The sequence below is a fragment of the Lucilia sericata genome, unplaced genomic scaffold (genome assembly GCF_015586225.1).
Source record: "Lucilia sericata isolate MDLA Ls3-8-SP2 unplaced genomic scaffold, ASM1558622v1 Contig001052F_arrow, whole genome shotgun sequence".
Classification (NCBI taxonomy): Eukaryota; Metazoa; Arthropoda; class Insecta; order Diptera; family Calliphoridae; genus Lucilia; species Lucilia sericata.
In genome coordinates this window covers 14,321-29,601 of record NW_023995030.1, presented here as the reverse complement: position 1 = coordinate 29,601, position 15,281 = coordinate 14,321, and the positions used below count along the sequence as shown (strand labels likewise).

The 15,281-nt window shown below is 28.4% G+C and overlaps 1 protein-coding gene across 3 annotated transcripts in view; it reads right to left on the bottom strand.

The window, feature by feature from the left end:
- LOC119609744 (dynein heavy chain 10, axonemal) overlaps positions 1-15,281 on the bottom strand; it is a 68,850-nt gene that overhangs the window by 41,789 nt on the left and 11,780 nt on the right. For all 3 annotated transcript variants that reach the window (XM_037964645.1, XM_037964646.1, XM_037964647.1), the window contains exons 8-13: positions 13,584-13,727; positions 9,580-9,720; positions 8,974-9,522; positions 8,823-8,915; positions 8,539-8,699; positions 4,816-5,143 (exon numbers count right to left, since the gene is read on the bottom strand). In XM_037964645.1, the coding sequence (XP_037820573.1) occupies positions 4,816-5,143; positions 8,539-8,699; positions 8,823-8,915; positions 8,974-9,522; positions 9,580-9,720; positions 13,584-13,727 (1,416 nt within the window). The remainder of the gene's footprint in view (positions 1-4,815; positions 5,144-8,538; positions 8,700-8,822; positions 8,916-8,973; positions 9,523-9,579; positions 9,721-13,583; positions 13,728-15,281) is intronic.

Genomic DNA, 15,281 nt, shown 5'->3' with positions numbered 1-15,281 from the left:
ACGAACGGCATTCAAGCATATAATATTTATTAAAGTATTTTTTCTGACTCCTTTACAATTTCTTCTTTGAAACACTTGAGATGTCATAGACTTTTGAAAGTCGTTCCATTCATTATTTTATATAGTAAGAACAAAATATATAGTCGTACTATTTATGGCGTGTAATCGAAAAACATTTAAAAATATAAAATGAAGAAAATAGACTTTACCCAGCAAAAAAAAGAACTTCCAAAGAAGCGAAAAATAAGTAGAATTTACTCCATGGAAGTACTGAAAAAGACCTGAAGAAGTGATGATTTTAACACAGGCTTGCCATAGGAGGGATGTCCTTTTTATTTGATTCCAAATTCACTACTTCTGAAGTCATTCTTATGACGTAATTTTTATGCTCTTTTTTTGGAAGTTACTCGGAACTGAAATTGTATTATTATGGAATACAATTAATTTGACTTAAATAATATTAAAATTAATAAGGGTAATAGATACATTTAAAACAGAAGCACAAAAATAAATTTCTAATCACACAAAAATGTAAGAACAAAAAAATATCTTCAGCATTGAAGAAATAGAATTATTTTCGCTCCTTCGGAAGTCATTAAACATCACTTTCACAGAAGTAAAAAAATCACTTATTGCTACTTTTGAAGTGGTGATAAATGTTATTCTTTTGGAAGTACTTTGCTTTATTTTTGCTGGGTTATTCTATATTCTACTCTAAAATTATTTTTCCAATGCATTTTCCTTTTTGTTCGCTTTCGTGAAATTCATACTTGAAGTGTAAGAGATTTGTTTATATACTTATCGTCACCTAAAACGCAAACGGTCCTAATTAACCAAAAATTTAAAATCGATTTTATTGTTGATTATAATCAAAACAAATGTCCATACAAATGTCCTTATATAAAAATGTCCATATATAAAAAATTATCATAGCGATTGACAGTTTTCATTATTAAACAATTTGTTTATTTATACAAATAAATCGCGTTGATAGAAACAAACTTTTCAATTTAAATAGTTTTTTGCTTCTCTTGTAAAATTTTACAAATATTAGATAGGGCCGTTTGCGTTTTAGTTGACGTTATGTATATGTATACATATGTATATTTTTATGTTTCCTATGAGAAAGATATACTTTTATTTGGCTTTGAATAACTTTCTATTGTAAGATAAACGATTTGGCAAAGATTATGAAAAATTGATGCGATTTGCATATGCAAATCGTTTGCCATAAATTTTCTACTCAACTCAACAACAACAAGAATAAATGGCGAAAATACAATTTCTTTTACATGATCATAATAAAATTACTAAATATGCACTCTACAAGGGTTAACTAAACGCTTCATACGTTTAATTTACATTATTTTTTGTACTATTTTCCAAAATGGCCTCTTTTTTTTTTGTTGATCAAAAGAAAGCTTAAGAGCTTTTTGGCATGTACCCAAAGTATGTAATTATTTTTTAGGTTCATGACTAAAAAAACACCTAAAATAATTACCAAAATAAAAATTTCAAAATATTTAATTTAAACTAACCCCCAATATCTCAATGTCTGGTTATATTTTATCGTAAGGTTAAATTGACAGTTTTCATACAAAAATTATTTTAACCGGCAGAATATCTACCGGTTAAACGATAACCGGAGTTGGTGTTAACGGGGGTAAGAGAAATAAATACAAATTTAACAATAACAATTAATAAGGGTTTTCATTAGTTTATTCGACTTGTTTCATGAAACCCCTGTTTATTACAATATTTGAAAACATTTTAAAGCAATGTGAAGCGAAATTAAAAAATAAAAAAGAAATTATTTAAACCAAAAATTATAAAAAATAAGTGTAATATGTGAATATTCAATTCCATACATTAATGCCAGTAATTTCAATAAATAGATATCTACGAGTGTAATTACCTAGTAGATATCTTTACCGAATCGGTAAATTTAATTTAATATTCTTAAAACTAATCTTACCTATGTATATATTCATGTCTATTATTTACAAAATTATTTCTATAAAAGTAAGAATTTATTAATTTTTTATAAAAATTATTTTCTTTCTTCTGAAATATTAGGAAAGGGAAACAATAAAAGTGGTTGAAATTTGCCTGTACGGTGAAATCTATGTATATTTCTGTATAAGATCAGTGCTGTTGCCGAAAAACACACTGAACATTGGAAAGGGGTTAGTGTCAAATGAATAAGATATATAATAAATAAAGGAGTACCAAGAATCAATGTGTTGGATGTTTGAATGGTGATGGATGTACGGTATCTTATACAAGTAACACCATTGAATTCCCCTTCCATGTCAGGGTATTTTCATGGTTTACTCTGTTCATACCAGACTTATTACAGTGTGGTCACTGTGAGTACCGATTTTCGTTGTTGCTTATTTATTAAAGCATGCAAAAAATGTTCCTTTTTTTGATGAAATTTTTAGAGGTTGTCTCGGATTTTTGCTTTTATCTCCGTTATTTATGGACGGATTTTGCTGATTTTAAATGGGAAACTTCTCGACAGCATGTCTGACAGAATTATTGAAGATTTGGATCCCTGAGGTCTTCAGAAAACTGATTTCAACAGACAGACGGACGACTTAATCGACTTCGCTATCTATAAGGATTCAGACGGATATGGCTTAATCGACTCCGCTATCTATAAGGATTCAAATTATATATACTTCATGGGGTCGGAAAATTATATTTTGGAAATTACAAACGGAATGACGAATGGGAAGGGTATAAAAATTAAATTTGAATTAATAACAAATAAAATTGGCGATTTATTAAACAAGGTTTATTGGAGTCTCAAAAAATACATCATTTTATTAACTGTAAAGATATTAAAAATTGAAATATATGTAATAGAATCTTAAAATGAATTTTTTCAAAGTTATGTGTATAAATGACGGGAAAAAACTAAAAAAAGAAAATAATTATTTTGAAAAATGCAAGGTAAAATTTTTGGAGATTTTAACCCTCATTTTCGCAGAGTAAAGTTTACGAATTTGGTAAATTTAATAAAAATTTCTTGCTGCATTAAAAGTAAATATGTGTTTTACACTTTTATTTAATTTTCGTCCAAAACGGATGACATCTATCGCAAGTATGTATAATTTATAAAACACACTGGAATCATTCAAGAAAAATCACGTAAACCCGGACATGTGGTCCTTTTGACACCAACACCGTCCTCAATAAAATGCTTGGATCATAACAACTAATAACAAATGATATCTTCAAAATATTAAAATATTATTAAAATCAGATTTATACAGTGCAATGTAAGTGAGTAAATTAAAAGAATTTGAGTTAGGTGTAACAATAACACCAACGTCCGCATACGAACGTATGCTATAGTTAAAGGTTAATACTCTATTCGACTATGATATGCCAACTTGCGTATTTGAAAAAATGTCAATAGTTAGGTATATCCCTAATACACATTAGAAAAAAAACTAAAATAGAAATACATGAGAAGTCCAGTTGGTTCACATGACTTGAAATCCTGCATATATGGAAGTTGTATGATTCTACATATTTTCGCATTTTAATTAAAAAGTTATTTTAACTTTGACACTTATGTACATTAGTGAGGCTCCAAGATGAATGTTGCTGATGTTCTCACCGAAAATAAAAATTTAGTTAATTTTAAGATTTCTCAAATTTTTTGTCCTGACGTCAATATTTGGGAAGCTGAATCAAATGATAAAAAGCTCCTTTATTTAGTATCATATGAAAGGTCTTTGAAAGACGATTTCAATGACGTAACACAATTTTGTATATGACTTAAAAATTATTACAAAAGTTGTAATTTTTCGAAAAATTTTTAGTTTTTTAGATTTTTTTTCATAGAATTATTTAATGTAATTAATTGAAATTATTACATTAAAAACCATACATTAATTCACCGAAATGGTTTATTCTGTATTTCGAAATTCGATATGCTTTGTATTCTATTATTTTAAACTCAATTTTCTCCCAGGTATTCTGTTAGTTATATTTATCTAACATACTTAATATGTACATCATCATAGGCGTAATTTCATTAGCTTTTCAATTGTATATAACACTTTATGGTTTCAGTTTAACTAAAATATTAACACAATTTACCCTAAACAGCCACTTACATATTTATATTTATTTATTTTTTTTTTCTGTATAGAAACAATACATTTTAATGTTCGGATTTAAATGTTCGCAAATTTCAACTTTTAACAGAGATGCTGACAAAATCTCAGTACTTTTTAAGATTTCCCTTAATTTGTTGTTTTGGAAAGTGAACTTTAAAAATAAAATATTCATAACATATCGTCGTTGCTCCGACAAAAACAGTCATGTGAAATTTTTCAAAAATGTTTTTATTTTACTATTTATTGCCTTTATTGGCCATACATCCACCCACCAAGTCCTAAGGGGATATCTTTATTTGTTCAGAAATTATCTTAGTATATGATCATATAAAGTACAAGTTTTACGAACAAAATCAGTTATGTGTTATAAAATATTCAAATTTTAAAATATTTTGCTCCAAAATGCTTGAAACAAAATCGGTTATGTGTAGCTTTTATTAAATATTTAATTATAGATCAGAAATGGTGAATCATTCTGGATTATATTTACAACACAATTGTAGCTAGTGGGCCCGAAACATATAACTTCAAATGTAGTTCGCAAAATTACAAAATATAACAGTTTTTTTGCTCTCCCGAAAACTTAAAAAAAAAACACATAACTGTTTCTGTCGAATCAACGACGATATGTATGTACATATGTATGTTTTTTGTACTTTTAACGTTATAGAAAACAAACCTTAAACAGTCGCAGTGTCATCTGGACGATTATATCAGCCATGGGTATTAGTTTTGGATTGAATGTTTCACCATATTGGAGATGACCCTTAAAAATTGATATGTAAATTTGAAGTAGTGATTCATCATTAGGAAAAACAATATTGTAAACGGAGAACATTGATATGAACCGAGGATCAACGTCATTACGTCCACCACCGGCACAACCCATGGCCCCGTAGAATGTTAAATCTTTGAACTTCTTCCAATTTAAATCCTTTTCACGATCGTACATTCCACCGCGTTCAAAGAAAAGCTTTAACAATGCTATTGGCTGTTGGGTTCCATAACTGCAAATATAAATAAATACGAGTTTTTAAATAAGCGAGCGAATTGGTTATACAGTACTTTTCGCTTATAGTCACAACCCTTAATAGCACACAAATTGAGGACTATATCGCTAAAGTGATTATAAACAAGATTTTTTGTTTACAATCAGAGACTGAAAATAACGGGTCCACTTTGTTTTTATAAGGTTAGTTGCTGTGATCATCATTTATAATTGTGTTTTTGCAGTTTATCACTGAGAGAAACCTTTATGATAGATTTTTTTGATAAGTAGTTGAGAGAAACCGAAAAGAAAAACAAAATAACTCGCTACAATTGATCTTTATTTTGTAATCATTTTTTAAAAGGTCTGCTTATGATTTTAATTTTTAAAAGCAAAACAATAAATCGCAAATGTAAATACAATATTAGGACACACATACTTTCTTCAGAAATCATAGCAAACAACAACAATATACTCTCCCACTCTCATATAAGCAAGAGAAAAAAGGAATACAAAAACCAAGTGCCCAGCAGGCCTGCCAGATTTGCCGATTTATCGGCATTTTGCCGATATTTTACCTTCCAAATTGGAAAGTGCCGATTTCCCGATTTTTGCTTCAAAAATGCCGATTTTTTACCCAATCTAACAAATTAACGAATTTATTATAACTTTACATAAGCAAAAATTACATGGAGCTTTTAAAACAATTGGGAAAGGAAAATTTACAGTACGGTAGAACACAATTTGCTCCATCACCAATGTCAATTGGATCGATTATGAAAAGGAAACACAATTTATGTATGAAAATCCTGAATAGGTTCTAAAAGTCTGATCTAAGGGTGCTAAAATTTTAAAATTTTTAAGAAATTTTTTATGGTTTGAAAATAAATTTACACATTTTTGTGGAAAAGTTAAAAAATCTGGAGAAAATTTCCCATTATAAAAATGTACTCAGCAAAATCTTTACCTATCCGGTTTTGCACTAATTTTCTGTGTTTATTAGTCTATTCTATTTGATCGTGCAATTTGGAATGGTTTTAACAAAAATTTAAAAACCAATATTTTTTCAAAAAACTTCTAATATTGACTAGGATTAGAACCATTAACTAATTCCACATTAGACACATGCTTTAGACAATTGGTTACAAATCCTATTGTAAAAATGAATTAATATTGTTGATAACGATCACTCACTGTCAAGTAATGTATGAAATAACTACATCACTCATAACCAAAATTTGCAAATTTTTTACAGGGTAAATGTATAGTAATCCACAAATAATTATGCATTTACATTTTTCTGTAAAAGTGACACAAATTCTAATAGATTTTATTCCAGTAAACCAAAGTTTCGGTGTACCCTTACAAAGAGTTCTTTTATTAGACCTATTCTGAATAAAAATTCCTTGAGTTATGCATGTATGTAAAAAAATATTGTGATTTTTGAATTTATTTGTGTTATGTTTCTTTGGTACAAAATAGTGTTTCTTTCAATTGTCGATTTATTGCCGATTTTTAAAACGTAAGTGCCGATAAATGCTGATTTTTTGGGAAAAAATTGCCGATATTTCTACAAATTTATCTGGCAGCCCTGGTGCCCAGCCAAAAACATATGTATGTAGCAAAACAAAAGTAGTAAGGGTTATACTAAACCAATTAAGTAAAAATCATTTTATAACTGTTATTCTGAGTGATTTATTTAAAAAAACAAAAATAAATCACAATTCAATCACTTTGTTTGCACTTTTAACAACAATTTTTGTTAATATGACCTTGTCCACACTAGGAAACTTTTGTTGAGAAACTTTTTCTTAATTCTCTTTTGAAGTTTCCTTAATGTCCACACATGAAAACTTTTGTTTCAGAAACTACGTAGTAATTGCATTGATTTGTTGTTGTACGAATGAGAAGAATAATAAAACAAAACAAGTTTCCGAGTACAGGAAACTCCGTACCGCGAGAGAGATGAATGATATTCTTTCTCTTTCTCAAAATCAAAAGTTTCCCAAAAAAAGTTTCCTAGTGTGGACCGGCAGTATGCAATCTCAAAGTTAAATTTTTATTGGAATAAATTTCTTCATTTTTTAAAACTTCAAATTTATTTAAAATTTATTTTGTATATTAACAAGATGTACATATACATAGTAAACGAGCAGAAATGCCATGAGTTTTCCTACTTAAATGGTGTAAATATTATTGGACTTATTGGGTTGACTTATATCACGTAAAAAAAACATTTCATAAAATTATAAAATAACGCGTATTATTACAAGAAATTTTTGTTTTGGATGGTAAAAACGTATTATAAAACATTGTCTTTTTGTGCATGACTTTATTGATTTAGCACTTTTTGAATATTGTGTGAATATAAAAAATTTTAAATTCATGTTTATTAAAGAAATAAATATAATTATTATTAATTCATTACATTAAAAAAACATTGTTTATATTATTTAAACAAATCATTAATTTTAGTCTGTTTTATCTTCTATTTTTTCACATTAAAAATTTGAACTTATATCTTGCTTTAAGCTAAAATGTCGCAAAATACTTATCTACTGCATTTAAAATTTCTTTAATCGAAAATCGTTTTTATTCAACAAAAAGTTCTTCATTTGGATCGTTACTAGTTAATTTACGATAATTTTTGAGAAGAAAAATTTGTGTGGCAATATCGTGAAGTTTTTTTTTAATAGCCAGGGATAGATAGCATATAGAATGTAAAAAGTGCTTATATGAAAAAATGGACTATAAAGTAATCTTTTTATATGAAATTGATCGACAGAGACATTTTAATCTAATAAAATTAACAATAGTTGTGTTTTGTTGCTATCAATGAGTGTTAACGCTTAAAGTTAGCAACAAAACGAACATTACCTGACTTGGCATCACTCCACAGAAGAAATCTGCCAAATCTTGAAATTATTTACATTTTCTTAAAAAAGGTTTTTTTATTTGATATTTTTTTTGATTTAAATTTTATTTTAAAATATTTTTTTATTGTTTGACATAAACACATTAATATTTGTATTTTTATTTTTGAATTGGTAGCACTTTTATCGACGTTAAAATTAACTTGTATAATTTTACACGTTAACTCCTAACGTTTATAAATTTTAAATTTATATGAAATTGCCTTTGAACGTTAGCAACAAAACACAACTAATATAACTAATGTGACTATAACAGTGATGTTGTTTCCCAAAGTTTGAATTTTTTTAACTTTTAAAAAATCGTTTCTCTATTAAAGAAGGGGAACTTTTGTTGAAAAGTGCAATTTATAGACACAATTTTGTTATCAACATAGTGCGGACGGACTTGGCTAGATCATCTTAGAATATAATATGAACCCACATTCTCTTAAGTTCAAACTCAAAAAAGATAAATTTAATATAAGCTATATTGTATACTTACTCGTCAACTTGTGGCATATTCATATCATCAATGAAGCAAGCAATTTTCTTTCCCATTGGTGGACCAAATGTGTCTTTTGTACGTTTTTCAACAGCAGCCTCCAGGGTACGTTGGATATCCATTGATGAGGTTCTCGATGAAAAATTAATATTCAAAATAATCTGGATAAGAAGTAAGACATATATATAATAATTAATAATTTCATAATATAAAAAATTCTCGTTAATGATGATTCTATAAGCTCAATACTCCACCGAAAGAGAGAAAGTATTTAGTTTACTAACATTAACGTCTTTGTTGAGATTTCTAAGATATTGAGATATGATTGCAGTTTTCGATGTTCCAGCTTCACCCACCAACAATACAGGCCGTTTAATCTGTGTAGTGAAGATAAATGAGCGTTAATTTTACGGGGCATGGGAAAGTAATGCTTACATAACTATTAAGGTTTAAAATGCTGACAGTTCGTGTACTGTCCACCGTAGGCACTAAAATTTCGCTAAATTTCGTATTTGGATCATGGACATATCGGGGTACAACCCATTCCCAAGCCATCCAACATGAAGTTTCACGGTTATAAAAATATTCGTAAAGTGTCGGTTTACAGGTTGGTAACTGCCCTCCAGATGCCGGTTTATCTTTAGCATCTTGTACACAGGGAAACCCCGAAATACGTTTTATGAACTCATCAAATACAATTTGATCATGCTCAACTAAACAAGCACCCAGTGATGAGTAAATGCATTGTATAAAGCAACATTCAAGTGTATCAGTATCGTATTGAACAGGAGGTGGCGCCCCAAATGACAAATCATCTTGTTTTTCAAAAGATGGCAATAAAGCATCATACATATTGCAGAATTGTACAACCATATTCAGTTCGGTTTGCATAATGACAGTCTTTAGTGGATTTCCTTGGGACGTACCATCTAATCCTTCATGTATAAATGCAATCGCCTGTGATATCAACTTCTCAAACATGTCCTACAATGTTTGTAAAATAACATGATTAAATTTGTGTATTTTATTTATTATACTTACCTGTAACAGTTCTCTCTGCGATTCTGGTCTTGTTAAAATCCACCGTTGCCAGTATGGACTGTATCGTAAATTTTTGGGATCTACAAACACCATCCCGGCTCTAGATACTGTAGCAGGCGATGCATAATTTAAGTTGCCAACCTATGATATCAATATACATACATATGTGCATAAATATATTAGATATAATATTGCGAAAATTTCCTGTATACTACATCTGCCCCCTTTTTACGGTATACGCATAATTGGGACGAACGACGAATTTCGTAAAGCACGACGTATACGTATACAAAATTGAATAGCTGTCTTTTGTTTACCTCATTGTGTTTGTTTTAAAATAAAAATGTTTGCGAAGTGAATTATTTCGATATTACGTAAAAATGTAGATGCTTTTAACTATTTTTAATTCTAGTTTTAATTCTAATTTGAAACTAAATTTTGTGAAGATATTGAGGATTTAAAAATTCACATATTTGTTTTTTAACATTTATTTACTGGGAAAGTAAATGAACAGATCTATCACAAGCACACAAAAAACGAGTAAAATTTAAAATAACACACACTGTGATACAAAAGTGAAGAAAAATAAAATGCAGGGGTTCTCACGTACCAATTCCATTTCTTTTCAGTCCATAGGTACGAATATATTTTTAGTTTTCCCTATCTCTTTGTTAACTTACTTTTTAAAGCAAAATATGTGAAAAAAGAGCAAATAAAAATAGCTCTTTTTCACACCTTTTGCTCTTAAAAACTTACTATATGAAGTGATCGTTAAAAATTAAAAGTATATTCGTACTTTTATATAACGAAATGGAATCGGTATTGAGAACCCCTGCATTTTTCGGGGTATAACTGTGTAATAAGTCGTTTTTGCTACATATTTGTGAAAAAACCGCCTATAACTTTGTTATTTGTTGCTCGATATTATTACTAAACCTTGTGGAAACGATAATTTATTCCAAAAGATAAGATTTGATCGAAATGTTCCGAAAATTTAATGGTACAATTTTTGAAGAAATTAAAAAAATCACATTATTTATCCAATTTTACACTTTTCAATCGATTTCCGGGAGGGTTCCCGTTATTCGGTTCGGCTAAAATTTAACACCAGTTAGTTTTAGACACTACTGAATAAAATAATAAAAGAATAAGACCCATCCAAATAAAATCAATATTTTTTGGGCACCTCTAATGTACATATATATTCGAATATTCCTGATGACGAATATTCGAAATTCGTTGTGCGTCCCAATTGTGCGTATACTATTAATATATTGTCATATCAAATCATATAAATTCAAAAGTGGAACAAGTTTATTCAGGCTATTTTAGTTAACTGTAATGTAATGCAATGCTTAAAATCGATCAATTTTGTCTTTAAGGATTTTAAAATTATTAAATTTAAAAAACTAAACTTAATTATGGTATACGCACAATTGGGACGAACGACCAATTTCGTCCAATACAACGAATGGCTTGACAATGATTCGTTGCGTATATTCGTCGACTGAAACACAATAAATCATTCCGTATTGCGAATTGCTTTAAAATGTCTTCTTTTTTCGGAATTTTCGCCGCACTTCCCGTAATGTAAAATCACAACAAATAATATTTTCAACACCTTTTTAACAAACTATGTACATGAAATTAATAAAAATTTATTAATTTTCAAATGATTTTTTGTTTACATACTGATTGGTGTGACCATATATCTAAAACAAAAAATATTTTATTTGAAAAATTTTTTAATATTTTTTTTTATTTTCATATTGAATGAAAATTATATTAAAAAAAATCGCGTTAAGTTAGTTTATATACCATAAACATAAAAACATGCACAACTTAAGACAAAAAAAAACTTAATTTACAAAAAAATCTAAAACGAAATGTAAGAGGGTCACTCAACTCCAATTTATTCGTCGTTTGTCTGCGTATGAAATAGAAATAAACCTATATCGCACAGTTCGTTACGTATGACGAATTTCGTCATACGCACGATTGTACGTATTTTCATATACTTTAGTGCGTTCTATATCTGAGGACGAAAATTCGTTCCGAAAAATTCGTCGTTCGTCCCAATTGTGCGTATAGCATTAGGTTTCTGTTATAAGCATTAAATTATTGAATTATTAATGAGCAAAAAACCTTATAAAATGATAAATAATCAAAAAATGTTCAACATTTTCTCAAGCTAAGCTTATTTTTTTATTAACAAATTTGAAAAAAAAAATTCCAAATTTTTGTTTTACTGACGGAGATATGAAACTTAAACCCTTGATAATTAGTTTTTTCTGAAAGGGCGTTAAGTTACATTAAGAAATAGTAAAGTTCAACATTTGTAACTAAATTTAAAGCAAAACACAAAGTAATTTTGCAGGCATGAATGATGATTCTTTGTTTTCAAAAAAAAAAAAAAAAAGATTTTCGAAAATTGGATTTTTTGTTAGAAAAAGTTCTAAAACTGTTAAAATAATCTTTAAATCACAAGGATTCGTTAAAATTGCAATTTTTATTTTATATGATGCTAACTTACGACATTTTACAATTTCGAAGTTAATAATTCAAAAGAATTTTAAAATGTTTACGATTTTTAAGGTAATTTTAGAACATAATATTTTCGAATTTCGTTAATAAGGGCTTTGGTTTTAATTGTAGGAGTGTAAAATTTAGCAGGAACATGTATTTTACATCATTATCAATAAAAAAAATCGATTTTATTTTTTTTTTTTTTAACTTAGGGCTATTTGGATTTCATATGACGATACATAGGTTTTAAATAGTGGGAAAAATCCTTATAAACTAGTAAAATAGAATATAAGTCTCTAAAATTTTTCTTGATTCCTCTAATGAACAACAAAATTGCGATGTTACATATTGCATTGAAGACTATCGGTTGTATTCATAAAAAGTTAATTTAGGTTTATTAAACATTATTAAGCAAAATCCACGAAGATGGTATTCATAAACGTCAAATAGCTTAAAATACTTTCAATAAACCAATGACAAATAGAAAAAATTTATTGTACGCTCGACCCTACTTTAAGCCAACAATAAGTTGAATTCTTACAAATTTTGTCTCTGATTAAGCTTTTTTCATTAATTTTAGGTTGAAGACGAAAACTAATCATGTTTTATTCTGAAATGAAATCTAAAAATTATAATTTTAACGTTTACAAATTTGTAAATAAAATTCCAGATAAATTTTAAAAGTTTCTATTTAGGTGAAAAAACTAAAATCTAGGCATTATTGGATTAATAGATGAATATTTGACAGTATTCCAGTTGGTTAATACTATTTTTGGCAATTTGGAAATGCCCGCCTGTCAATCAAATCATGGCCACAATCATTTTATTTGTCTTTTTCATAGTTTATTCGCTAAATATAAAGCCATGAAGTAATTAAGAGTGTAAATTATATTGATTAGTGTTCTATCAATGCAAAATATCTTCTCCGGCAATAAAATGTAGTCTTTAATCAAAGAAATTTATCAGTATTTGCAAAAATTTATTAAAAATTGCTATAAAAATAAGTAAAAATAACAAAATGTGCATAGTGATGTTTATTTTGTCACAAAATATTCGTTATTCGAATACTTTTAATTATAATTAAAAATATATATGTTATATTCATTCATCTGAACTAAAAATATATTTATTGTAGCCATGTATACATTTATTTTTCTTAAAAGTTCGTTCTTATTTTCAAAAATGTGTTATAACCAAAAATATAAAATTAAGAAAACCGACTCAACGAATATTTTATCCTAATTGTTCGGAACACTAACACAGAAAATGACAGCCAAATTGTACAGTGCTGCCAAGTTAAACAATAAACAGCACAATAGTTAATGTAGGTTTATTATTTGTTTATGAATACCACAATTTTAATAATGGTTTTTAAGTCTAAAGTGTACTTTAACTATTGTGTGATTTAAATCTAAAATAAGCATTTTTTATGAATACAACTGTATGATTACAGATTTATATTTTCTATTCGAACTTACTTCAAACAAGAGTGCACAGTAGTTTTCCAATCTAATACGTTCACCATTTGCTAATGTCAGCAGCTTATTATCATCCATAACTGAGTTCATGTTTTCAATCCAAAGCGCATCAACATCTCCATCAAAACAGACATAGCGGCGTTCCTTTGGGGATACATTAAAATGATTGCATTACTTTCCTTTTTTTCCTCTTTATTTTTTTTTTCAATTTCACGTTTTTATTTTTAAACACACTGATGATGTATTACTTAGTGATATGTATTGTTGCTAAATATGTACTTAATTTATGAAATGTTAAGATATATATTTACATAAATATACATATTATATAAACTGATTTCGAATAATTCTCTGCAAATAATGTATAATTATTATTTCCAATTTAACAATTTCCCCCGCTTATATTTTATTGACCCCTAAATCTGCTGATGCTTGTGAGAGGAGCTTCCTTTTGTTATTTAACAAATAAATGAGTGAACATAAATGAGGCACTGAAAAAATTATGATTATGCATCAATATTATTACACTAATGCACTTTGACTTTGTAATTGTGGGCGGTGATCTTTTTTTACCGTGAACACATTCATACGTCACCTTACTCATTAGAGTGTACAGAAAAACAATTTTTTTGTAATCTGATATAGGCACACCTCTCAAACGTTCAAATTATTGTACTGAATACAGGAAAAATAAAAACAACTTGGATCTCAAATTCTCCAAAAAAAAAAAAAAAAATAATCATAAGACCTTAATTAGATAAGTTTTGAGAACCTTTCGATAAAATTGAATAAACTTTTTTTTTAAGAAAGTTGTTGATAAGGATTTTCAATTTTCATCAGCGCGCTGCCCCGTGGAACACTATTTCTTCAAAATAGTGTTCCACGGGGCACCCTATTACCTATGCATGATATAGACACAATAGGGTATGTATATGTTTTTTTAAATCGTTCGAAGGGTGGCAGTAGTATGCTTATCAAAATAGATAAATTGTAAAATTGATGTCAATGTTGTTTTTTTATCTGTTGTTGCACTCCGATGTCTATTGGGATTTTGTCTGTATGGTTTTACAGTTTATGTAAGCTTGGATTTTAGATAAGAGGAAAAAGAAAAAAATACAATTCTCTCTTGGGATCTTAATGTTAAAGGTTTTAACGCACAGTGAATCGTATATTACACGTATACGTGTAAATATATAATAGTTGGTTGATAGTGTTGTCATGGTGATGATGGTCTATACACCTGAATGATTTTTACTTGTAGATATGGGAATACATGTAGTTGGTTTAGAATTTATTAGTTAAACTATTCCTTCAAACATTTTCTATTGCGGAAGTTACCCGTGTAAAACGCCAGCGATATTGCAGATGTATACGAATTCTTTTCACTGGACGGGAAGAACTGATGCCGAGCTAGCTGACTTCTAATAGTAACGCCAAACACTCTTCTAGATGTCACTAGGAAGTAACGTCTTGGAGTGACTTCCTAGTATTAACTAGAAGTATCCCTACTTATATTCTAGAAGATGAGGTTTCTGTTCTTCTAGTTATACATTCGCAAGGCATGGGGGGGGGGAGGGGTAATGATTACACAAAGTAGTTAATTACAATTGTAATTGAAGTTTTGCCAATTACAATTACTTGTAATTGTAATGCTTCAATACAATTGCTTCAAATGGAATTGTAATTGGTTGTTGTTCA